We start from the raw sequence: 27,242 nt of genomic DNA, 5'->3' as shown, positions 1-27,242 counted from the left end.
GCTGAGTGCTTTTGCACCTAACGTCTCCTTCCTCATCTTCTCCTATGGCATTGTGGGAGGTGAGGAGCAGAACACACACACACACACACACACACACACACACACACACACACACACACCACTCCTTACAGCTTACACACACACACACACACACACACACACACACACACACACACACACACACACACCACTACTTCTTCCTCAACAGCTTCTTGTTTTCTCTTGTTCTGGTTCTAGAATGATCAGCCACTGTCCATACGTGCGTGTCGGCTATGCTATGCTATGCTAGGCTAGTGCAGGGCTGGGTCCAATCACAGGGTCCGATGGGCGTTTGGACTCAAAGTCTGTCACTGATGACCCTGCACTTCACTTGAATCCCCTAAGGGCACTCAACTGACTTAAGAGCACTCAACTGACTTAAGAGCACTCAACTGACTTAAGACTGACACAAATTAAAACATAACTGACACATAATAAGTGCAAGTAAATAAGGAAATTACATATTCTGTGTGTTGGTGAGACCCATCATAAGTTATAAGACTTTGCCAGCCTAGGGACACACACACACACACACACACACACAACCCACCTACAGGATATAGCACATATCAGATTTTGATTCTGTTAGAACAGCACACTTTCGTTTCTGCTCTATGAATAATACATGTGCTTCTTAAACGAGGACCTTTTTAAACCAACAACTTTAACTGCTCAGAGTCTTGGCTTCACCCTAATGATTACCCAGCCCTCAGAAAATGGGTCCCATCGGGCCGCACATGTATCACTAACATCTCGCTGTGCAGAGGGCGTGGCCTTGCTGTCATTTATACATCTGATTTGCCAACTGTTGAAACGGCTATTTGTAGCGTATCGTCTTTTAAATGTTTAGCTCTTAAATTAGCTCGTGTCTCTCCTGGTTTTGTAGCTTTCACTTTCCTCCATCCTGTGTCCAGTGTGTGCTCCTCTCTGAATGTGGCATTTCTTTGAAGCTCTGTGTGTTCCACCCTGCTTCTGATTGGTCATGTATCATGTCACTCAGCAGGTTAACTCAACAGGTTACTTTTCCCAGTCATAACATAACGTAACATAATTGGTCTGCACGTCTGGGACTGAAAGGGTCTAAAGGGTACTTAAAGCTTTTCTGATCATAAACTCCTTACATTTAATTTAAATACCGATAATTCCTCTTCTGTAGTAAATAGCGTGACAACCTTAAACGTGTTGAATGCTTTTCTAAATTTGCTTCTAGACTTACTGTCATTATCTGGACACTGAACACTGAGAAACACTGAACATACAAATTTGTTAGATGGATGGATGGAAGGAAGGAAAGATGGATGGATGGATGGATGGATGGATGGATGGAAGGAAGGAAAGATGGATGGATGGATGGATGGATGGATGGATGGATGGATTTATATATAAAGTATGTTTGTGTGTGTGATATATGTACATGTTGCCTGAGGAATGTTTGGAATTTGTTTATATATTTGTTTTTGTGTGTGTGTGTGTGTGTGTGTGTGTGTGTGTGTGTGTGTGTGTGTGTGTGTGTGTGTGTGTGTGTGTGTGTGTGTGTTAGGTGTCGGCTGTGGGCTTGTCTATGTAGCCACGCTGACCATCACCTGTCAATACTTTGACAAGAGGCGGGGTCTTGCTCTGGGCATAGTTACCACAGGTGAGACTCCTCCCACCTCACATCAGCAGTTCCAATAATCTTGCTCAATTTCATAACAAGCTCCTAAAGTACAACCGAATTTACTGAAAATAACGAAGAGCTTTATCAGTTTCTGCAACTGAAATTATGTTCCATATCATCCGAGTGTAAGAATCATGGTTACTGTGCATCAGCATTTCATTAATACAGTCTGTAGTGTTTTTACAATGTTTGGAATAAAACCATTCTGATATAATGTGTTTAATTACACAAATTCCATCTTCTTAACTGCTTGGGTTAAAGGCTGTTGGGTAACTGTGTGTGTCTGTATGTGTGTGTGTTTGTGTGTGTTTTTCAGGTACCAGTGTGGGTGGGTTTCTCTATGCAACCTTGCAGAATGAGCTGATTGAGCTGTTTGGTCTGGAAGGTTGTCTGCTGATTGTGGGAGCGTTGTCCCTCAACCTGATGGCGTGTGCTGGACCCATGAGACCTCTGAACTTTCCCAGCTACTACCTCAAACAGAAAGCTGTGCTGGGGCACACGGACGAGCCTCTTTATGACAAACCCACCGCCGTGGTCATCATCGCCACCGCTGACCCCGATTCTGGTGCCACTCACAACGGCCCCGACGCTGCAACAAAGAACCTCCTGATCACCACGGAGACCAGAACCTCGGGGCCAGAGTGGGGAGGGGCGTCGCCGCCGGCGATGCCCTCGGCGGTGGTGCGCGTCATCAAAGCTGGCATGCGCGCGCACACGCGCTACGCGCGGCAGGTGGGCGGGTTCCTGCGGGTCCGGCCCTTCGCCGCGCTCTGCGTCTGCATCTTCCTCTTCAGCCTGGGCGCCTTCCCGCCCGTGCTCTTCATGGAGGACGTGGCCCAGAGCGCGGGCCTCTCCGAGCACGTGGCCGCGGTGCCGCTGGTCTCCGTGGTGGCTGTGGCCACAGGGGTGGGGAAGCTGGTCCTGGGAGCCCTGGCGGACACACGTGGCGTGAGCACCCTGCACCTGTACGCGCTGACGGCCAGCGTCTCGGGCGTGGCCCTGCTCCTCGTGCCCGCCTCGCACAGCTACGCCGGGTTACAGGCCCTCTGCGCCGCCCTGGGCTTCTTCTCGGGCAACTGGTCCCTCACGCCCTACATCACCACACGCATGGTGGGCGTGGAGAACCTCAGCCAGGCTCACGGCATCCTCATGTGCTTCGGCGGCTTTGGGATCATGCTGGGACCGCCCGTCGTAGGTACGGAGTACTGACAGACCCCGACCGGCCACACAAACACCGCCCCACTCCAGCGTCTAAAACTACTCCGAGACTAGCAAGCCTAGAGTTTCTAAGAGTTTATTAACAGGAATGAGTGCATTCTAGTCTGGGCACTGATGTTATGGGTTAGGTGCTTTGGTTTTTAATTTCGTTATCTGTGTTAGCTGCTTGAGTGTGGCTTCTGCCTTTAACTTTAACTTCAAAACTCACTTATGTACATAACACATCAATAAACACGTTTTCCCTGACGAACTCTTCTCTCTGTCCCAGGCTGGTTGTTTGACTGGACCCAGTCGTATGACCTGGCCTTCTACTTCAGCGGGTCCTGCGTGGTTCTGGGTGGCGTGACGCTCTTCCTGGCTACTCTGTCATGCTGGGGTCTGGTGGAGAAAGAGGGCAACACACCTGAAATGGAGTCCACCTGTGAACCAGGACTGAAAAACCCCTCTGACTGTGACAAAGTGGCTTCTGTGGCCTGAACTGCCTTGATGTAGCCTTCAGCATGACCTTTGTCCTTTGACCCTTAATGCTTCTGGGTACTTAAAGCATTGTACCCATTGACATAGCTGTGCTTTTTCTTCAGACTTTCGAAAATACGCACAAGTAGGTTTTGCGATTTTGTCTCCAATATAATTATTTTTATATTCTGTATTTTTAGTGACGAATAACTATATTTACTGTATTTTTCACTAAAGTTATTACCTCATTTGAGGAGATTATGTACAAATTAGATACAATGTATTAATAGATAATTGTAGAGTTACTTATGCTTATTAGCAACAAATGGTGATTTTTGTATGATTCCCTCACTCAAAATGATTGTATGTTTAGTCTGACTAGACTTGGTATGGCAGTACAGAGTATAGTGAATTGGAGACCACAAGCAATGCAATACATCACAGCCACTGTGTGAAATGATGTTCAGAAATAATGTTAAGAGGCCCTGTGATAGTTAGGTGAGGCACACTCAGGTAGCGGCCGTGGTCTCTCCTAGGCTGTTCCATGGGATACACATTCTATTGTTTAAGGAGATCTTCTTTTTCTATTGAATTAGTGTTGAACCAAAGTTTTAAAGGAATTACCCTTATTCTTCCCAATGACGTACTGTAGAGAGAGAGAGAGAGTTCTTGTGCATTTTAAACTGCACAAGAAGTTTACACATTAATCTGTGTGAAATATCTGCCCTAGCGTGGGCGTGTCCTACTTAGGCACAACCGGCCATTCACACGCGAGCATGGACAAACACATGAACAGAGATGTAAGACGGAACAATCAGAAACTTGTGCTGATGTTTGAGTGCTGATATATGAGTCATGCTGATATATGAGTCATGCATGGTCCCTGGGCTGGTCCCTGATTATAATAATCATTGTATTTAGATTTAGAGGTTTTGTGTGTGTGTGTGTGTGTGTGTGTGTGTGTGTGTGTGTGTGTGTGTGTGTGTGTGTGTGTGTGTGTGTGTGTGTGTGTGTGTGTGTTTGAGAGAGAGAGAGACAGAGACAGAGTGACAAAGCATCATTTTTGTTGTTTTTTGTTTTTAAGACTAAAGACTCTTTGGAGTGTTTGAAATTTTGGTGACTCATTGTCAAATACTGACATCTTTTCTTTGTGTTATTGTCTTTTAAAATGTTTGTTGCAATGTTTGTGCATACCCAACTGTGAATTTCGTTTTTTACTTTTATGTTTTTGTAATAAACGTGTCAAATTCAAAACATAAAACTCAAAGTTAAATGTTGAAAACATCACCAGCCTTCATTGTCAAACCACATCAGTGCCGGCGCAAACTGAAACTGATGGTCTAGTGGGGACCAGTAAGTGTTTATTTAATGTATTTGCTCTATTTCAACACATGCACAGTCGTATCAACATCTTCACTTCGTCTTGTGTTTTTAAGAGACACTTCAAGTCCTGTATCCGTTGCTAGGCTACTCCTCCGTAACCAAGACCTGGATTTAGACGCTGCGTCCATGGTGCCCATACAAACACAAATTTGCTGCTTGTAAACAGACGAGGTAGCGGTACCCGTGCGTTTAGCGGGTGAGGTTTAAACGCCAGTATATTTCCTATGAATGAGGCAGTCTCGCATGTCAAAGTTAGGACACGCCGGTACTGATGAGATCGGAGAGCAGCTCCCGTTAACGCTGCGCGTCATGGCGCGCGCTGGAACGCCGCGCGGATCGTGATGGGCTCGAGCGCCTCCGTCCTGCTCTGCGTGAGTGACGCTGCACCACACAAGCCAGCTGGTGTGAACTGGCTCAACTAAACCACTGCGCTGTTATAACTATACCGAACTAAAAACCACATGGCATTCACGTTTTGCACTGTTTATACTGGTAAAATAAATAAAAAAATAAGTGCACTCGTGCTGAATATGAAACAAATGTAATCTTTTTCCAGCGCATATTTTCCTCTCAAGTGTTTTGCTCAACTGCAGCGAGGCCCGTCGTCAGTGAGAGTGTTTAAGCGCCGCGCGCGCGTGGAGCCACGCGTGCAGGATCCGGAGCGCGGGGCGGTGTTCGGTGTGCCGCTGGAGACACTCAGACAGGCTGGGCAGATACAACAGGGTGTGCCGCTGGTGCTCACACACATGGTGGAGTTCTTAGAGACAAACGGTGAGCACGTGCAAAGCTGCCTTCTTATTGTAATATTCACACTGAATATCCTGAATATAGCGGATTGATATGCTATAACATAGTCCATATGCAATACTATAATCCTATTGGTTATTGGTACTTACCGGAACCCTTTCCCGATGTGCCTGCACCTGACTAATAACTAGGACAGTTGAACTCCATTGAGTTAGTTACCCACAGTAAGAAGTATGTGTATTCATTTCATTATTTGAATAAACAAACCAGTTAATATAGCACGCCAGTGTGCTCATCTTTTCTTTGAACAAGAAAACAAGACATGGTGTCAGAGTAAAGGACGTGAAACTACAAGAAAATAGGATGGACACAACGGGAGTCCCCACACCGCACATGGACTGGGATGCTAGTAATCTGCCAGTAGCATGGCGCAAGTTCAAACTCCATGTTGATTTAATGTTCGCGGGACCGTACAAAGCTCTAGAAGAAGAGGAAAGATGCAGTTATCTTCTCCTATGGGTCGGAGAGAAGGGTCGAGACATCTATGACACTTGGACATTAACAGCTGCACAACGTAAGTCGTTGAAACCATACTACGATCGTTTTGAGGAGTATGTAATGCCAAAGTCCAACGTAATTTTCGCCCGATACAAGTTCAATGAGAAGGTGCAAGGCGGGAACGAGCCATTCGAACAGTTTGTCACAGACCTGAGGCTGCTAGCGAAGGACTGTAACTATGCTAACAGTGACGAGATGATACGGGATCGTATTGTTTTCGGAATTTACTCGCATAAAGTTCGTGAAAAATTATTGAATGTTGGATCGGAATTGACGTTGGAGAAAGCAATTGACGTCGCTAGATCTCACGAACTTGCCCAAATACAAATTAAAACGATGGATGGCAACTCGCGGGAACAGTCAGTTCATGCTATTAGCAAGCAACCGTTAAAGAAGGCAGCTTGGAAACCCCGTCATGGCAGAGTGCAAGAGGGTAACGGTGCAGCATGCAGACGTGAGGACTACCGAGAGCGAAGCAAGACATGTGGATCCTGTGGTAACAAACAACACGACGCGAGGGAAAACTGCCCTGCGAAAGGTAAACAATGTAAGATATGTAATAAGTGGAACCATTTTGCTAAAGTTTGTCGTTCTCGGAATAGAACTGAAGTGCACACAGTCAGTGAAGCTAGAACACAGCACAACGATGCAGATAGTGAGGACGAACTGTTTATTGATGCGGTAACACAGAGAAGCAGCGTTCATGACATAGAACAAGTATTCGCAAGTCTATTGGTAGGACCAAAACAAAGTGCAATAAAGTTCAAACTGGATACCGGTGCTACAGCCAACGTCATTCCCGCACGCGTCTTCAAGGAATTGGGAATACACGATGTGCTTCAACCTTCAACACGCCCTCTCTATGGCTATGGTGGTGAGAAGCTCGTTGTCAGAGGCAAATGTAATATAAAATGCCAGTACAAAGACAAACAGATGACTTTGAAACTGCATGTAGTTGACACACCGGCTCCCCCAGTGTTAGGTTTAAGAGCGTGCCTAGATTTCGGACTAATTGAGCTCATCCTCTCTGTGTCAAACCAACCTGAGCAACCTGTAATGGAGGAATTTGCAGATGTGTTCAAAGGAATAGGATTATTCCCAGGGGAATGCACCATCCACATCGACCCAGATGCAGTGCCTGTAGTCCATCCACCACGGCGTGTCCCTGTTGCACTGAGAGATCGCCTGCGAGAGGAGCTACAGAGCATGGAGAAGCAGAACATCATTCAAGAGAGTCACCGAGCCAACAGACTGGGTCAACTCAATGGTAGCAGCAGAAAAACCACGCACAGGCAAGCTGAGGATATGCCTAGATCCTCGTGACTTGAACAAAGTGATCAAACGTCCACACTACCCATTACCAACGCTAGATGACATCACAACCCAGGCTCGCTGGGGCAAGTTACTTTAGTGTAATGGATGCAAGATCAGGCTACTGGGCTATAAAGCTCACAGAGGAGTCTTCTAGGTTGACAACATTCAACACGATGTTTGGACGCTATCGTTTCCTGCGTCTACCCTTTGGCCTGAAATCAGCACAGGACGAGTTTCAGAGAAAGGTGAACGAGACCTACGAAGACCTACAAGGCGTCATGGCGATAGTAGACGACATCCTCATCTACGGAAAAAACAAACAGGAACATGACGACAACCTACGTGCAATGCTGCAACGCTCCAGAGAACGAGGAGTCAAGCTTAATCCAGAGAAGAGCATCGTCTGCGCTACTGAGGTCAGCTACTTTGGTCACCTCATCACCAAAGATGGAGTCAAGCCAGACCCTGCCAAGATCGCCGCCGTGAGAGAGATGAAGCCCCCAAAAGACAAAGGTGAGCTCGAAACAATCCTCGGGCATGATCAACTATCTGGCCAAGTTTGCTCCAGGACTTGCAAGTATCAATGCACCCCTGCGGCACCTGTTGAAAGAATCCAGTGAGTTTATATGGGATGCACAGCATGAGACAGCTTTCCAGAAGATCAAAGACCTCATCACACGTGAACCAGGTCCAGTATTGACATATTTTGACCCCTGCAAGGAGCTCACGCTGCAAGTCGACGCAAGCAAATACGGCCTAGGTGCAGTATTGTTACAAGACGGCAAACCCATCGGATACGCGTCAAAAGCCCTAAATGACAGTGAAGTCAATTACGCACAGATTGAAAAGGAACTCTTTGCCATTCTCTTTGGATGTAAACGCTTCCACCAGTACGTCTATGGTCATCACATCACTGTAGAGAGCGACCACAAACCTCTCGAATCGATCATTCGTAAGCCACTCGCAACAGCACCTCGAGACTGCAGCGCATGTTCTTACAACTGCAGAGGTACGACTTCACCATCATCCACAAACCCGGCAAAGACATTCCTGTGGCCGACACTTTATCCAGAAAGTCATTGGCAGACCAGGATGACGGCCTTAGTGAAGGTATGGACATGCAAGTACACCTGCTGTACGATAACTTACCTGTGAGTGATAAAAAACTTAAGATAATCCAGACAGAGACTGACAAAGACAAACAGCTCAGGCAACTGAAAAAAACAATCACAGAGGGATGGCCTGAGCAGAGGAGATTGTGCCCTCCGAGCATCGCTGAGTTCTGGAACCACCGGGACGAACTCACCCAGATCGACAACATCATCTTCAAAGGTGAGAAAATTGTTATTCCCCTCTCACTACGAACAGACATGCTGTCGCGCATTCATCTTGGCCACATGGGAATCGAAAAGAGCAAGCAGAGAGCAAGAGACATTCTGTTTTGGCCAGGCATGAGCAAACAGATTGAGGAGATGGTTGGGAAGTGCTCCACCTGCCAGGAGTACAGACCCTCCAATACCAAAGAGCCCATGATTAGTCACAAGATCCCTGAGAGACCATGGCAAACAGTTGCATCTGATCTGTTTACCTGGAACAACGACCATACATCATTACAGTGGATTACCACAGCAGATACTTCGAGCTTGACAAGCTAACCAACCCCACAGCTTCTGCAGTAATACACAAGCTCAAAGCAACATTCGCCAGACACGGCATACCAGAGACCCTTGTATCGGATAATGGCCCTCAGTACAAGTGCAAGGAGTTTGAGGATTTTGCCAGCGCGTGGGAGTTTGTACATACCACCACAAGCCCACACTATCCTCAGAGTAATGGCCTCGCAGAGAAATCAGTACAAATCGCAAAAAGTCTGATGAACAAGGCCAAAGCTGACAAGCGAGATCCGTACTTGAGCCTGCTCGAGTATCGCAACACCCCTGTCGACAGTCTCGCATCGCCAGCTCAACTACTCATGAGTCGTCGCCTAAGGTCAGTCATTCCAAACACACACACACAACTTCAGCCAAAGGTGATCAGTCAGGCACAAGTCTACAGTCGGAGAGTACATCAGCAACAACAGCAGAAGAAGTACTACGACAGATCGGCCAAGCATAGTCCACCGCTCCGAGAAGGTCAACGCATCCGTTTCCAGGAACATGGACACTGGAAGCCTGCAGTAATCATCAGACCAGCCAACACAGACCGTTCCTACCACATCCGTGCTGCTGAAGGACAGGAGTACAGGAGAAACCGGCGACACCTCCTGCACACCAAGGAAGATCATCACACCCACACTGACAAGCATACACTTGACAATGCACAGCACACAGAATCCAGCAACCTTTCACCTACCACACCAGCGACAGACGAGACAGTCCCTGTCAACACTGCTTTCAGAACAAGGTCTGGAAGAGAAAGCAAGCCCAAGAACTATACTGGACTTGTGATTACACACGGGTGTAGACAGTTCGTTGCCCGGATCAAAAAAAAAAAAAAAAAAATTGTTTAACATGTTCAGAATACACTGTGAATGACACTTGTCATGATTATGAGTAATTCGTTTTAACGTGGGCACCTGAATCTTTGAAAAGAAAGGGGATGTAATATTCACACTGAATATCCTGAATATAGCGGATTGATATGCTATAACATAGTCCCATATGCAATACTATAATCCTATTGGTTATTGGTACTTACCGGAACCCTTTCCCGATGTGCCTGCACCTGACTAATAACTAGGACAGTTGAACTCCATTGAGTTAGTTACCCACAGTAAGAAGTATGTGTATTCATTTCATTATTTGAATAAACAAACCAGTTAATATAGCACGCCAGTGTGCTCATCTTTTCTTTGAACAAGAAAACAAGACACTTATGGTCTATGTAGACAGACTGCACTGCATGATAAAGCTGACATCTGTGTGTGTGTGTGTGTGTGTGTGTGTGTGTGTGTGTGTGTGTGTGTGTGTGTGTGTGTGTGTGTGTGTGTATACAGGCCTGCAGCAGAGCGGTGTGTTCCGGGTGTGTGGGTCTGCTCGACACTGCAGGACCCTCCGTGCGTGTTTGGATCGTGGGGAGTGTGTGAATCTGCACAGAGGAGATGTTCCCACCGTCGCAGACCTCCTCAAACTCTACCTGAGAGAACTGCCCTGTGGACTCATTCCACACACACACAGCAGGCGCATGCAACAGGCCCCTCAAAAGTACACACACACACACACACACACACACACACTCCCACACACTCCCACACACACACACACACACACACACACACACACACACACACACACACACACACACACACTCCCACTGACACACACACACACACACACACACTCCCACACAGTATCAACAGTACTTGAAGTTGACCGTCACTACAGTTGATTCTTTGGCACACCATGACTTTCTCTCACACGTCTCACAAGTGTGTGTGTGTGTGTGTGTGTGTGTGTGTGTGTGTGTTTGAGTGTGTGTGTGTGTGTGCAGACTGCACAGATGGATCAGAACTGTTGAAGGTACTGAAGGAAACTGTGAGATGCCTTCCTGAGGACAATTACAACATCCTGTCTTATCTTCTGCACTTCCTGTCAAAAGTGGCTGCCTACAGCCAGTGGAATCACATGACCTCAGAGAACTTGGCCACAGTGTTTGGCCCATGCATCTTTCAGTGAGTTTAAAATGATGTGTGTGTGTGTGTGTGTGTGTGTGCTTTACAGAGAGAGTTTGAGAGTGGTGTGTGTTAGAGACAGAGGGTGAGGGAAAGAGGAGGCCCTGTTGGTGAATGGCCTCCCTGTTATCACCACTGCACACACAGGCAGCAGCACAACTGCCTGCTCACGCAGGTGCTGCCTCCCCTGCTCAGAAATAGCAGGTGTCTCGCTGGGATAATGCACACACACCTCCTCTTCCTCCAATGCACACACACCTCCTCTTCCTCCAGCCCCGTCTGCCACCCGTTGCCTGGCTCCCCAGGGGAGGTGGCACCTCCTCGGTCGCTCCGCCCTCCACGGCTGCGGGTCGGCGCACGCGACGTCTGGGCCGTCGTCTGGCGCTGACCCGTCATCTCCGCGGGGGGGACGCCGGCCGGGCGACTGTGCCCACCTCCCCTGAGTTTGTGTCAACTCCGTGCCAAGATTCTGGACTTGGACGCGGGCACGGCCAACGCTGTCTTGAAGCGATTATACACACGAGCTTGCCTTGTAGCTAGGGTTGCCACCTGTCCCGGTTTTCCTGGGACTGTCCCGGTTTTCACGTCGCTGTCCCGGTTTTCACGTCGCTGTCCCGGTTTGTCCCGGTTTTCCTTTTTTTTAAAATTCGGTCCCGGGAAAAAAAAAAAATTAATTTAATGTCCCAGTTTTCACCAGGTTAGTTCAAACGACTATTGTGTATTGTGTGTTTCTGCACACTTTAAATCTGTCTTTTTTTCTCGCTGTGTCCATTTTACAACCTCCCACACCCCCCCCCCCCCCCCCCCCCCCCCCCACCGGTAACATTTTACGTACCTATTTTCCCACAAGATAAACAAAAGCATGCTAATTGGCTAAAATTAGTTCCATAAAATGGACAAAACATGGTTTAGCTTTACTCCCTGCCTCAAACTTCACTGGTCTGATTGACATTAGCTCAGGAACAAGCTCAGGTACAAGCACTCCCCTTCAGATTCAACGTTTGTAAATTTGTTACGCAGTGTTGCACATCTTGTAAATTTGCTCGTACTTTTGTAATTTTGTTTTCTAAAATGTAGATTTTTTTCCTTTCTCGATCACTATAGATCTTATCCAATCGTCATCCCCACCCACCTGATTCTCTGGTTAAGTGTTGATATTAACACCTGTATAGATTAGGGGTGTATTCAACTAAGGATTTTCATAGTCGAATCTGATTCGTCAGCTTTTCCTTTTAGTCGACTAATAGTCGAATTGGGTTTATTTATTTATTTTTTACTTAGAGCACCTTAAACGGGATCCCGTTCTCATTCAGGACTTTTTTCCTCTTCAAAGTAAAAACCTAAAACACTCAGATAAATGAATAAACAGGGTAGGTTGGCTTTATTCAGCTTTTATTTATTTACTTATTTATTTTTTTATGAAACGTTAGAGAACATTAACCGTCAGTGCGCATTGCGCATATCGAACTGTCAGACAGGCACTGCAAAATGTCAAAAATATTTTAAATAAAATATGCCTGCCTGAAAATATAAAAAAATTGCCACACAACAGCAAAAAAGTATAAGGAAAGGTTCAAGTAACGGGGTTTAAAAGCAAACAACAAAAAATGTTTATAGGACTACTTGCCGAGACACACCGCGACGAGACGACAAACGGCTGAACTGTTTTTTTTTTTTTTTTGCCATACCGTTTAAATGGTATGCCATGTTGGTTGTTGTCGTGTGAAATGAAAGACGTTGATGACATAACTTGCACTTTACTTTGTTTGATTCATCTTTATCTTTTTCAAAATACTTTTGAAGTTTTTAGTAGCCATTTTAATCTCGGCAGATGCTGATACTGTAGCGTGTTCATCTCCGCTCGTTTGGATTGTGCAACTGCAGGGTGTGATTTATTAATGTGTAGTAAGGAAGATGCCTATTGTTAATGCGCAAACATCATTTTTAAATATCTATTAACAGAAATTAGGATGATTTTATTTGACAAAAGGCTATATATAACGAAAACAAAGACATTTCATGTAACAACTAATGCTTAGCAGCATCCTTGGGCACCCCCATGCAGTTAGAATGGTACATTCGACTATGACGTTCATAGTCGACTAGGGGGTATAGTCGACTATAGTCGAATCAGCGACTATTGCAGGTCACCCCTAGTATGGATAAGATCTTTATCAAATGAAATTTGAGGCATTACTAATTACATGTCCAGCCATGCTAAAGTAAACTGATCACTGCCTTAATTGTGCCTTGCTTTATAATGTCCTGTTACCCAGGTTAGCAATGTTGCTGTCATTTTGTCATTTTGATGGGGGTGGTGGGTTGTTCCTAGCAGACTTAATTAACAAACTACACATTATTTAATGTTCATCCTCCAAGTAAACACAACTGAATATATGTGATCATGTGTGTGTGTGTGTGTGTGTGTGTGTGTGTGTGTGTGTGTGTGTGTGTGTGTGTGTGTGTGTGTGTGTGTGTGTGTGTGTGTGTGTGTGTGTGTGTGTGTGTGTGTGTGTGCATGTGTTTACAGACGGCCCTGTGTGATCAACTGTCTGATCTTTTGGATGTAGCAGGCTGTGTTTACAAACATGGCACAGCTTTGACTGACCTCTGTGTGTTGGATAGCTGTGTATGTGTCTGGCCAGCGCTGTCTGAGTGCATTCTGTGATCAAGCCAAATTCCAGACACCACAGGATGGGGGGGAGGGGGGGGGGGTCTTCCAGACAGTGTGGAAAAACAGAAAAAAGAAAAACAGGCAGACGGATAGTCGAGAGGGTTCTGCGTTTCGTTAGAGGGCCAGAAGCTTATTTGATCCTGTCATTTCCTCATAAACAGGACTATTAATATCATTCCACCATGTTTGGCACTTTGGGTCCCAGGTTCCTCTAATGCAGTCCTCCACCTCTGACCCTGACACAAACCCACACAAACAACAAGAACACCACACACACACACACACACACACACACACACACACACACACACACACACACACACACACACACACACACATTTGCAGCTGGCACAGCAATGTGCTGCTCAAATGGAAATATACAGGTCTGTCGATGATATAGACATGGTAGGCATGAGGATGGTATGACTGACCAGTTGTCTGTTCATCTGTCTGTGTGTTCATCTGTCTGTGTGTTCATCTGTGTGTTCATCTGTCTGTGTGTTCATCTGTCTGTCTGTTCATCTGTGTGTTCATCTGTCTGTGTGTTCATCTGTCTGTCTGTTCATCTGTGTGTTCATCTGTCTGTGTGTTCATCTGTGTGTTCATCTGTCTGTCTGTTCATCTGTGTGTTCATCTGTCTGTCTGTTCATCTGTGTGTTCATCTGTCTGTGTGTTCATCTGTGTGTTCATCTGTCTGTGTGTTCATCTGTGTGTTCATCTGTCTGTCTGTTCATCTGTGTGTTCATCTGTATGTGTGTTCATCTGTCTGTCTGTTCATCTGTGTGTTCATCTGTCTGTTCATCTGTCTGTTCATCTGTCTGTCTGTTCATCTGTCTGTTCATCTGTCTGTGTGTTCATCTGTGTGTTCATCTGTCTGTCTGTTCATCTGTGTGTTCATCTGCATGTCCGTCAGTGTATATCTCACTGTGTCCATATGTATACACATGTGAGTCAGTTAGAATCTAGTAGATTGGATCTAGTAGATTGGATCTAGTAGATTGGATCGAGTACACTGGATCTGTGGGAATTTGGGTCAGTTTAGGTTCTTTAGTGATCTGCTGAGTACTTTTGGACTTGTATAAAAAAGCCTTTTATATGAAATTGTGGTGTTTGTTTTTGTTTTTCTTTGTGACTCTATGTTACAATAATACACTCATTTTATTATCACTTTTTTAAATTGCAATGTAATACTTGGTGGGAGAGGTGTAATATTTTTAATACACTAAGCACTCCAATAAATTGCCAAGGGTTGGTCATGCCTTGTAGAGACCAGAAGGGTGTTGACTTCATTGACATTTAACCACTGTGTTTCTCTGCTCTTTAAACAAAGTGTTTAAGTTTTAAACTTTAAGTGTGGTTTTGTGTACACTGCACTAGGCGATTAGGAAGACTGAATAGAGTTTTAAGGTGTCGTATTATGTATCCATGTTCTAACCTGTGTGTAGTGTCCCTGAAGGCCCCAGGATGCTGGAGGAGCAGGCCGAGTGCAACGTCCTCACTCGGCACCTGCTGGAGAAGCACACACACCTGATGCCCAACACAAACACTCACACACACGCCAGCTATAATACACACCACGTCACACGCAGCCTCACCACACAAACCCAAAACATCATACACTCCATAAACACTGAAAAACACACACACCCCCTTAATGCTGCACATAGCCCAAACACCACACATACCCCAAACACCATACACCCCTTAAATGCTACACACACCCCAAACACCACACCTAGCCCAAACAACACTCACCCCCTAAATGATACACACACCCCAAACACCACACCTAGCCCAAACAACACTCACCCTCTAAATGCTACACCTGCCCCCAACACTACACAAACACCAAACACCACACACTCCCAAAACACTACACACACTCCACATGCCATAAAAACCACAAACAACATAGTCCTCCTAAATGCTACACAAACCTCAAACACTTCACATCCCTTAAATGCTACACACACCCCAGACAGTACACACCCTCTAAATGCTACACACACTCAAAACTCCACAAACACCACACACACTCAAAACACCACCTATACTCAAAACACCACAAACACCACACACACTCAAAAAACCACAAACACCACACAAACTCAAAACACCACACACACTCAAAACACCACAAACACCACACACACTCAAAACACCACACACAAACTGAATTCCATGTATAGTGAGGACCCTTCATCGTCTTCATCTCTTCTCACTGGCATGACATCACTGCAGAGGGTAAGAAATGCATGTGTGTGTGTGTGTGTGTGTGTGTGTCGTATGGGTGTGTGTGCAAGATTGGGTGCATGATCGGGTGTGTGTGTGTCGTATGGGTGTGTGTGTGTGTGTGTGTGTGTGTGTGTGTGTGTGTGTGTGTGTCGTAAGGGTGTGTGTCGTATGGGTGTGTGTGCAAGATTGGGTGCATGATCAGGTGTGTGTGTGTGTGTGTGTGTGTGTCGTATGGGTGTGTGTGCAAGATTGGGTGCATGATTGGGTGTGTGTGTGTGTGTGTGTGTGTGTGTGTGTGTGTGTGTGTTTGTGTGTGTGTGTGTGTGTGTGTGTCGTATGGGTCTGTGTGCAAGATTGGGTGCATGATTGGGTGTGTGTGCACTTATGGGTGTGTGTGCATTCAACTTATTTACATCAATATTGGCTTCTTTCACACAGCTTACTGTGTGTGATGTCACCACGGCTGTGGCCAATGATCTGAGAGCTAGTCCACCCACGGCAGCAAGGACACGCCTACAATCTAGCAGGTATGATCTACCCGTACACCACCTGGTACAGTATATAACACCACCCTGGCACAGTATATAACACCACCCTGGCACAGTATATAAAACCACCCTGGTACAGTATATAACACCACCCTGGCACAGTATATAACACCACACTGGCACAGTATATAACACCACCTAGTTACAGTATATAATAACACCCTGGTACAGTATATAACACCACCCTGGTACAGTATATAACACCACACTGGCACAGTATATAACACCACCCTGGTACAGTATATAACACCACCGCAATACAGTATATAACACCACCCTGGTACAGTATATAACACCACCCTGGCACAGTATATAACACCACCCCAATACAGTATTTAACACCACCTAGTTACAGTATATAACACCACCGTGGCACAGTATAAAACACTGGTCTGTCTCTGTCTCTGACCAAACTTTGCTGTTATCTCTGTACATGCACAAAGCTGACACATTATTACAAAAACTGGACAAGACAGACATGGAGGGAGCAGAGAGGAGAGAGACTGAGACAGTGAGGAGAGAAACAGAGGCAGAGAGGAGAGAGATTGCGACAGAGAGGAGAGAGACTGAGACAGAGAGGAGAATGATTGAGACAGAGAGGAGAGAAACTGAGACAGTGAGGAGAGAAACTGAGACAGAGAGGAGAGAGACTGCGGCAGAGAGGAGAGAGACTGAGAGAGAGGAGAGAAACAGGCAGAGAGGAGAGCGATTGAGACAGAGAGGAGAGAAACTGAGGCAGAGGAGAGATTGAGACAGAGACGAGAGAGACTGAGACAGAGAGGAGAGAGACTGAGACAGAGAGGAGAGAAACTGAGGCAGAGAGGAGAGAGATTGAGGCAGAGAGGAGAGAGATTGAGGCAGAGAGAGTCAAAACAGGATATTCAGAAGTCCTGAGCAACAGTCTCTTGTTCCAAAACATGTTATTTACACTTTCAGTTACACACACACACATGCACAAACATAACCAAAAATACATTTTGTATTATGGATTCATATCCATGTAGCACAGGAAATGTAACACTTTGTAATGTAACAAACTCCTGTCTGATATAAATATCATTAAGTATATCTCAGAACATTGCAGGTAGAATTTCACATACACACACACACACACACACACACACACACACACCTGTCTTGGTCCAAAGTAGTACTCCAAACACAAGCACATATTGATGTGTATAGTCTCTGATGGTCATTCTCATACTCCATTATATATATGGAAGCAGAGGAGACCATCACGACTGGGTGAGCAGAGATAATCTGACCCACCTCTCTGTCTCTGATCTGATTACTGATTAACCTCTCTTACTGTCTCACCATCTCTCTTACTGTCTCAGTCTCTCTTACTGTCTCAGTGTCTCTCTTACTGTCTCAGTGTCTCTTACTGTCTCAGTGTCTCTCTTACTGTCTCAGTCTCTCTTACTGTCTCAGTGTCTCTCTTACTGTCTCAGTCTCTCTTACTGTCTCACCATCTCTCTTACTGTCTCAGTCTCTCCTACTGTCTCAGTCTCTCTTACTGTCTCACCATCTCTCTTACTGTCTCAGTCTCTCTTACTGTCTCACCATCTCTCTTACTGTCTCACCATCTCTCTTACTGTTTCAGTCTCTCTTACTGTCTCAGTCTCTCTTACTGTCTCACCATCTCTCTTACTGTCTCACCATCTCTCTTACTGTCTCAGTCTCTCTTACTGTCTCAGTGCCTCTCTTACTGTCTCAGTCTCTATTACTGTCTCAGTGTCTCTCTTACTGTCTCAGTGTCTCTCTTACTGTCTCAGTCTCTCTTACTGTCTCAGTGTCTCTCTTACTGTCTCAGTGTCTCTCTTACTGTCTCAGTCTCTCTTACTGTCTCACCATCTCTCTTACTGTCTCAGTGTCTCTCTTACTGTCTCAGTCTCTCTTACTGTCTCAGTGTCTCTCTTACTGTCTCAGTCTCTCTTACTGTCTCAGTGTCTCTCTTACTGTCTCAGTCTCTCTTACTGTCTCACCATCTCTCTTACTGTCTCAGTCTCTCTTACTGTCTCAGTGTCTCTCTTACTGTCTCAGTCTCTCTTACTGTCTCAGTGTCTCTCTTACTGTCTCAGTCTCTCTTACTGTCTCACCATCTCTCTTACTGTCTCAGTCTCTCTTACTGTCTCAGTGTCTCTCTTACTGTCTCAGTCTCTCTTACTGTCTCAGTGTCTCTCTTACTGTCTCAGTCTCTCTTACTGTCTCACCATCTCTCTTACTGTCTCAGTGTCTCTCTTACTGTCTCAGTGTCTCTCTTACTGTATCAGTCTCTCTTACTGTCTCAGTGTCTCTCTTACTGTCTCAGTCTCTCTTACTGTCTTACCATCTCCCTTACTGTCTCACCCTCTCTCTTACTGTCTCACTGTCTCTTTACTGTCTCACTGTCTCTTTACTGTCTCACTGTCTCTCTTACTGTCCCACTGTCTATCTTACTGTCTCACCCTCTCAGGTTTTCTCTCACTCTCTCCCTCTCACACTGTTACTTTGACACTTTTTCTTCACTCTATCACACACTGTCTCACACACACGTTTTCTGTCTCATACATTCTCTCACTTTCCTGATACTGTCTCATTCACTCTCTCGTTCTTTCTTCTTTCTTTCATTCTCTCCCTCTCATTCTCCCTCTCATTCTCATTCTCTCTAGATCCTGTCTACCCAATCAGTCCTGCCTCAGACGCTCACTCACGGTAAAGAGCATTATGTGTGTGTGTGTGTGTGTGTGTGTGTTTGCGTAGTGTGTTTACCTGGTGTTCACTGTGTCTGAAACATTTAATTGCATTTGTGTGTGTTTTTTCTTTACAGAGCCCCTCCCTCCAACTGCGTTCTGTGAAGCCAGCCAACACAGCCATACACTCAAACACCCCCCACACACACTCAAACACCACACACATACACTCAAACACCCCCCACACACACTCAAACACCACACACATACACACAAACACCCCCCACACACACTCAAAAACCACACACATACACTCAAACACCCCCCACACACACTCAAACACCACACACATACACTCAAACACCCCCCACACTTACTCAAACACCACACACATAAACTCAAACATTCCAAACATGCACTCAAACACAACACACACACACTCAAACACCTCAGACATACACTCAAACACCCCCCACACACACTCAAACACCACACATATACACTCAAACATTCCAAACATGCACTCAAACACAACACACACACACTCAAACAACTCAGACATACATTCAGACACCAGCCACACACACACCCCTCGCTGCCAATCACATGGCCAGAGTGCCACCACTCACCCACGCAGCAGCCACACACGCCGTGAGAGCACACACCCACCGTCTGAGGCCAGAAAGGCACCAGTTCAGAAACACAACACAAAGTGCGACACCACCCACAGCCACTCAGACACACACACACGCTCACACACCCCGACCGTCAGCTTCTGCTCTGATACTGGGAGCCCTACTGCTGTGAGGTGCGACACACACACTGAACGCTGCTGTGCACGGCTGGGGCCCGCTCCACCTGACAGGGGCCTGACGGACCGTCTCCACGCTGACCAGCCCGACCCCAGCCGCAGGGGTAAGACCTCTGTCCACACGTGTAGGCTGGACACCTTTCTCTCCTGTGGAGACGTCTCATGAATTCCTATTGTGCTTGTAGAACAGACTAACGGCACTGGGTATAGTGACTGAATGTGTGGGGTTTGCTGACATTTCACCTCTGTTGTTCTCTGCAGTTCCTGTGTGGAAGGTCACCAGTACCTTAGGCAGTGAGCAAGACCCCGCCTCCTCTGTTCCATCCAGCCAATCACACAGCACGTAGGAGTATCCCTGCATTTAAACTGTGTTTCAGTCCATGGTGGGGCAGCGGAAACGTGCTTATATGTGTGTGTGTGTGTGTGTGTGTGTGTGTGTGTGTGTGTGTCCAGTAAGTTTCTCAGCAAGGTCTCTCTGCAGCGTCGCCATGTTCACAATCTCAAACCAGCAGTCAAGAGCTTTGAGAAGCCCTTTCAGCTCAGCCCCAGTGACAAAGTGTGTAAATATGTGTGTGTGTGTGTGTGTGTGTGTGTGTGTGTGTGTGTGTGTGTGTGTGTGTGTGTGCGTGCGTGCGTGCGTGCGCGTGCGTGCGTGCGTGCGCGCGCGTGCGTGCGTGCGTGTGCGTGCGTGCGTGCGTGCGTGTGTGTGTGTGTGTGTGTGTGTGTGTGTGTGTGTGTGTGTGTGTGTGTGTGAGAGAGAGAGACTAGATTTTATTTTTCCTTCTGTTGACGTATTTCTGGAGTGACTCTACACCAAACTTCTGTGCAGGCTACACTCAGTGCTAGTGGTTCACAGCGTAATGAGGCGAATCTCATCACGGTCCTCAGAAAAGACCGCCGGCCTCTCAGAGGTACCAGCTGGGGCGAGAGCAACCCTGGCATGGAATGAAAAATTCAAATGAGGTTATTACAATCACCAGGTAATAATCACACTCATATTATAGGGTTAAGATCGAGACAGTGCACGAATGGAGTGAAACGGTCGTGCAGTTCCACTACTGCACAGCAGGAGGAGACAAAGCTCATTGTGACTAAACCAGCTATGGAAGACACGTTGAACATGGTTGCACAGCGCCTTAAAGAAAAACGACTGGAACTAAACATACCACCGAATATACAGGTACACACACACTTTCCAGCAATATTATTATAGTTATGTGATATTTATTATATACTAAATGTGTGTGTAGGATATGTCCCGGGTCCAGTTGGTTCTGGAGAAGAACACCCTGCAGAAGTGTCTGCTCTACTATGAGAGTCTTCACGGCAGGCCGGTGGGTCAGCAGGTCACACACATTTAGACTGTGACATTAGTATCGGGATGTCGAGCAGGAAATAACTATTAGAGTGTAAATTGTTTTAATTAATTTTTGTTAGTTTTTTGCAGATGCTAAGATCCAATTTCAGAAAGTATGTCTCCTTTTGTCAAAGCTTAACACACAGCAGCCCATGTCACACACACAACAGGCAAAACATCTCACACTTTTGAAAAAGCAACACTTCAACCAAAACTCTTTCAACTCTTGCCAAAACCATATTAATGCATCCAAACTCTACACTCAAATATCAGATGAACAGCCTTTCCCATGTGACAAATACACACTGAAGTGACAAATGGAAAACACTACTACCCCGTGTTTGAGTGTTCAATGTGTGGTCTGCTGTGAAGGTCTGTCAGAGGTCTCACATATACATGAATATTCACAAATATACAGGTTATTTCTGCATATTCAGTACATTTTTCATCATAAAGTAAAACACAATTACAAGGGGAAGGTTGATGATCTCTTTCTGTTCTGAGGTGGATAGCTGCCCCATCTTTGCTAAGGGTTGGCCGCAGCGCCATACCGCCACCGGCCAGCAGAGGGAGCCTGCGAGGCAATCAAGCCTAACGAGCCTCACCTGGTTGTCGTTATAGAGCCGAGTCTTTTGTTCAGTTTTATGGTGTACAGACCGGCCAGTAATTATCGGTAGGAGAGCTGGGGGATTTTCCCCCTCGAGCTACTTTCTCTTAGTGATGGCAAAAGTGGGAGATCAAATCAAATAAACCAATTGATTCGGAAAATGATTCGATCTTGTGAAACGTTCGAATCATCAAACGCCACAGTGACATCTAGTGGGCAACCAGGGACTACATCCACAACTTCTTAACAGAAACAGAAGTAATGTGTTTTTAATGAAACATTACATAATATATTCCCCCATAGCATATTATGTCCCTAAATAAATTTTAGTCATGAAAACATATCATTTTGCAGAGAACAGTGTTGTTTTAATGATATCATTAAGATGTATTTTTCATTATGATACACTGTTAGTCAGTGGATTGATATAGCTGACATTATTCATTTTGTGTAATCCTTTATTTATTTCCTTTATTTTATCACAACTGATTACAAGTAATCAGTAAATATTCTGATCTCAGACCAGCTGCTTGAACTTAAGTGCGGACTAAAACGCGCAAAAAGATTTGAAACGTATAGAAACAGCGTGACGTAACGAAACCCGTTTTTGGAACAGTGACGTGACTTTCCCCTTTTGATAGTGGCTGTGTTCGAAATAGATTACTACATACTGGATACTGCATACTGGACTCAGTATATACTGGATACTGCATACTGGTCCTCGTAGTAGTATGCAGTACAGTTTCCAGTATGCGACAAAAGCAAAGCACATTCCGGGGTCACGTGAACGTAGTGTTGCATGATGGGATGCAGTACACCACGAAGATAGCTCTGTTCGCGTACTGGAATATTTTGCGGAAGTAGTAGGTCATCCGGGTATGTTTCACGTACTGGAATATTTTCATTTTGGTCACATACTGCGTACGGCATACTGAATTGGGGCTCGATCAGTACGCCAGTAGTATGTAGTAGACTATTTCGAACACAGCCAGTGACTTCGAAACACGGTGTTTCGGAACACCATGATTCAAATGAATCGATTCAGTTCGATTACGCGTTTCGAGTTTGACATCACTACTGATCGGCTCGTCCCTGGTGTTGTCTAAACTTAAGGAAGAGTATTTGCTCTTTTGTTTTTTGGTTAGAGATCTATTGATTGGAAAGCTAGTCTGCTCTTAAGTTGATCCATCCTTAGCGTTTCAGAGAGCCAGTTTTCCCCTGGCATCTTTTTCCCGCAACAATCTGAAGTGGAGGTTTTAGTTCTGGTTTTGGCGTTTGACCCTTTTGGCCTCTGCTGTACCACCTGCGATGTCCAGGGCCCACGTTACATTTCATACATGGTCAACCAGAGCAGTGGCGGACTTAGCAATTTGCGGGCTCAAGGCGAATTTAGCTAGGGGGCCCATCAACATTAATACACGAGAAGTAAGTTCAGGTTCACACTACACGATTTTAGGCTGGTTTTTGTAGATCGCCGACAGAAACTGTGGTCGGAGGCAAATCGGGTATCATTCGGCGCTCGCTCAGTCGTGTAGTGTGAACTGCTGAAAGATGCTCGCCGTGTGGTCGCCAACTCATCGCAGACGACTGGCAGATATCTAGCATGTTTAATATCTAGCATGTTTCATATCTAGCCCAGTCGGCGACTGTGAGTCAACAGCAGCGTCTAGCTTCATACAACTTTACTACAACACTGTGTTTAAGTTATTGTGACAGCACTGGAGAAATAGTGCGATTGACTATATCTGTGTTCACTGCAACGGAGAGATGAAATAATTCTGGCAATTTGGGACTATGGGGTGGTTAAACGGTAAAAAAAATAATAATAACGAAAACGTGGAGTACATGTACATTGTTTTTATCTTCTTCGTGGTGTTGCTGGTTCTCGCGAGTGTTTCGTTTTCGTGTTCTCGTGTTTTTGGACGGCAGCCAGATGAGTCGGCGATTCCCCAGTCGTTTAATTCGTGAGCCCGCGTCGCTGATCAGTCATGTAGTGTGAAAGCCACAACAACTGAAAGACTTGCGATTACAGCACAACCAGTCGTGTAGTGCAAACGGCACAAAAACCTGATGACTGAAAAGTTGTGTAGTGTGAACCTGGCTTTAGCTAGACAAGGGGGCCCTACAGTGGGAGGGGCCCAAGGCAATTGCCTAGCAACGCCTCTATGCAAAGACCGCCTCTGAACCAGAGCTCTGATATCATCCATTAAGGTTGTTCATCCTCTTCCTCATTCCCTTCCTCTTCATCATCTCTATGCAGTATTGGACTCCATTGATGTGCAAACCAAGATTTGCAACTTGTGGCCTCTCTATAGGTATTAGGCTCTGACATCTAAAGATTAGGGAATAATTAGCTAGAAGCGTTTTAACCTGTGTGGACTGAGTTTGGATTTTGATAGGTGGGTTTAGCAGTTGCGTGGCAGGGCTTTTTTTTTGTAAAAGAAACGCATGGTTCAGTTTTGGATGTCATTTTATTTAAATAAAACTGTTTAATGTTTCATAAAGTGAATTTCTAAATGAGTGTATGGCAGATAATATGTTTAAGGTTTAGTGCACCAGGTCAATAGGCTATAAGTTGGTGTGTTCAAAAATTGTGCTATAAGGACCACTTTTTGGGTCTTAGCAGCTGCAAAAAACTAATGACAAATGGCATATGGTCTGTTTTCTGATGACCGGAGGTGGTTGTTACCTCCTGACCTGTTATTGTTTGGGCTGAAACAATGACAATATAGACCTGCTGGTGGTCTGCACGGGGCTAGTTGGAAAGCCCAGATTTGTGTGTGTTCTCCCCACAGAAGTCCAGAGAGGAGAGGAGTGTGATGAGAGATCTGTACGACCGCTATCGCTTGGTGAAGCAGGTCTTATACATCTCAAACACGGAGACCAACACCACTGTATGACCCACTCCTCACCATACACCATAACCCAGGGGTGTCCGACGTGCGACCCGAGGGCCACGTTCATATTTTCTGGCCCGCAGCCTCCGCTGTCCACAGCACTTTTTCACCAGAAGGTGGCAGTAGACTAAAAAAGCTATTATGTTTCACCAGAAGGTGGTAGTGTAGACTACACTATACACTGCCCCGCAATGCCAGGCTGATGGCCACACGCGTTTACCTCAACATATCTGGCCCTCACTGCAAGCGTTTGGACACCCCTGCTATACACTGCTGTTTAATGAAGTATAAATTCCAGCTGTTTAACAAATTCATATATAAACTTTTAGAATTAGTCCAATTCTTCTAAGTGACTGTGCTTAGAGGATCATTTTAGATGTGTGTGTCGATACAGGGAAAAGAGGGAGGTTCAAATCTTCAGATGTTTGACATGCTTTGTCAATCCTCAGAGTAATTTTACCTTCATCTTGCAGCTGGACAAACATATAACTTCAACAAATGATGCACACACCATCCACAGGTACATACACGCGTGCACACACAATGTAGTTACATATATGGAACCTCTGGTCCTTACAGGGTGGGTGTGTCTGTGTGTGTCTGTGTGTGTCTGTGTGTGTGTGTGTGTGTGTGTGTGTGTGTGTGTGTGTGTGTGTGTGTGTGTGGGGTGGGGGGGGGGGGGTTGGGCTCAAGGGCGGAGCTCCTGAGGCAGATGAAAAATGTGCAGGAAGAGAAAAGACGACTGAGGAAGATCCTGAAACAGTACAAGGAGACACGTGTCCTGAACACGGGCAGGTACACACACACACACACACACACACATACACACACACACAATCACACACACACACATACACATACACATACACACACACACACACACACAGCAAGGAGACACGTGTCCAGAACACGGGCAGGTACACACACACACACACATACACACACACACACACACACACAGCAAGTAGACATCTGTCCTGAACACTGGCAGGTACACACACACACACACACACACACACACACACACAGCAAGGAGATGTCTGTCCTGAACACAGGCAGGTACACACACACACACACACACACACAGAGCAAGGAGACGTCTGTCCTGAACACTGGCAGGTACACACACACACACACACAGCAAGGAATTACGCAGTTCTCATCCACACACACACACACACACAGGAATTACACAGCTCTCATCCACACACACACACATACACACACACACAGGAATTACACAGCTCTCATCCACACACACACACATACACACACACACAGGAATTACACAGCTCTCATCCACACACAGCTTTATTGAACTTGTTGAACAGTCACATTTGGTTTTCAGAAACACGTTAAGAAACTCAAACAAGAGAAAATACCCATCACGGAACAGCATCTGCCAAAGGGTGTTAGTGTGAGCGCCACCTGCTGGAGAGGCATGAGGATAGACAAGGGGCGGTTACAATAGGACGGGGTTAATGTAGACGGGGCGGGGTTAACACAGACTGGGCGGAGTAGCTCCCCTGTACACAAATGTACAGTGTGTGTAAAGGTTCAGTCTGGATCAGTACACAGCTGTGTGAGTAAAACAAACAGGGGAAAGTGTCAATCATGCATGACAGAGGGAAGGTGTGGCCTTTCTAAGCCCCTCCCTCAAGCATTTCCCATGCCTTTGTTAAAGGAACCCACAGAGGGAGGACTGGGTTACTATGGCGATGGAATATGAGCGGTACAAAGCTCTGAAGGCCAGACTGAGACAGCTGACATACATGCGGGGGGAAGATTCAAGCCCCCAAAGACCCACGCCGTCCGCCACGTGAGGGACGCCATGCTTCTCAAACACACCTGCGAAGCAGACTGCCTCTCCCAGCAAGCGCTGGACCAGATGGGCGTGGCCTGCTTCACCTGGGCAGCACCTGTATGCCTGTGTGAGGGCGGGATCAGGCTAAATCATGTGCCATGCTAACAAGCCAGCAACGTTTACTTTATGAACGAAGAAAACAGGAAATCTTGTAATAAAACAGCTTCTTATTTTTCAGTGCTCTCTAGTCTACATTCTGCAAGAAGGAAACTTTTTCTTTAAATCTAATCTATGTCAAATACACAATGAAACATTACAAAATAACCTCGGCAAGTTCTCTTTTTAACTACCTTTTTTTTTAATCAGATATTTACGATACTTCACAGTGACAGCAACACTCTTCGTTTCCAGTTAATCGAGTCTTCAGTTTGGTTAACGCGTGGTTTTAAAGTCAGACGAGTCCTGTTCCAGTGATCACACTCGTGTGACGTTCACAGGGAACCAGAGACTCCCTGTGGTGCTCAGAGGGTCGTGGTGGAGGTCGTGACCTCTGCAGGGACCCCTGTAGCTCGTGCTGGGGGTGGGGGGGGTG

At 45.9% G+C, this 27,242-nt stretch overlaps 2 protein-coding genes across 8 annotated transcripts in view; both read left to right on the top strand.

Annotated features, from left to right (window-relative positions):
* The window catches only part of slc16a9a (solute carrier family 16 member 9a), an 8,157-nt gene extending 3,530 nt beyond the window's left edge, over positions 1-4,627 (top strand). For both annotated transcript variants that reach the window (XM_076978071.1, XM_076978072.1), the window contains 4 exons: positions 1-59; positions 1,580-1,675; positions 2,013-2,891; positions 3,183-4,627. The exon at positions 1-59 is cut by the window's left edge and continues 85 nt beyond it. In XM_076978071.1, coding sequence (XP_076834186.1) covers positions 1-59; positions 1,580-1,675; positions 2,013-2,891; positions 3,183-3,391 — 1,243 coding nt within the window. In that variant the 3' untranslated portion in view covers positions 3,392-4,627. The remainder of the gene's footprint in view (positions 60-1,579; positions 1,676-2,012; positions 2,892-3,182) is intronic.
* A 160-nt stretch (positions 4,628-4,787) lies between these two features.
* Positions 4,788-26,669, top strand: LOC143480386 (protein FAM13A-like). Of its 6 annotated transcripts, XM_076978052.1 has the most exons (17): positions 4,788-5,124; positions 5,347-5,524; positions 10,368-11,042; positions 13,573-13,671; positions 15,162-15,960; positions 16,390-16,478; positions 19,154-19,196; positions 19,312-20,089; positions 20,247-20,328; positions 20,439-20,541; positions 20,815-20,896; positions 20,990-21,165; positions 21,236-21,319; positions 24,745-24,843; positions 25,320-25,366; positions 25,540-25,641; positions 26,531-26,669. In XM_076978052.1, exons 5-17 carry the CDS (start codon positions 15,181-15,183, stop codon positions 26,667-26,669), a joined length of 2,604 nt encoding a protein of 867 aa, XP_076834167.1. In that variant the 5' UTR covers positions 4,788-5,124; positions 5,347-5,524; positions 10,368-11,042; positions 13,573-13,671; positions 15,162-15,180. The 6 variants fall into 6 exon arrangements, with proteins under 6 accessions (XP_076834167.1, XP_076834166.1, XP_076834163.1 ...); XM_076978051.1 differs by lacking the exon at positions 13,573-13,671 and having other exon boundaries at positions 24,748-24,843; XM_076978048.1 differs by lacking the exon at positions 13,573-13,671.
* Positions 26,670-27,242: the final 573 nt, after the last annotated feature.

This window comes from Brachyhypopomus gauderio, chromosome 17 (genome assembly GCF_052324685.1).
Source record: "Brachyhypopomus gauderio isolate BG-103 chromosome 17, BGAUD_0.2, whole genome shotgun sequence".
Taxonomy (NCBI): Eukaryota; Metazoa; Chordata; class Actinopteri; order Gymnotiformes; family Hypopomidae; genus Brachyhypopomus; species Brachyhypopomus gauderio.
Note: the sequence above shows the minus strand (reverse complement) of the source record. Positions and strands in the feature narration are given on the sequence as shown.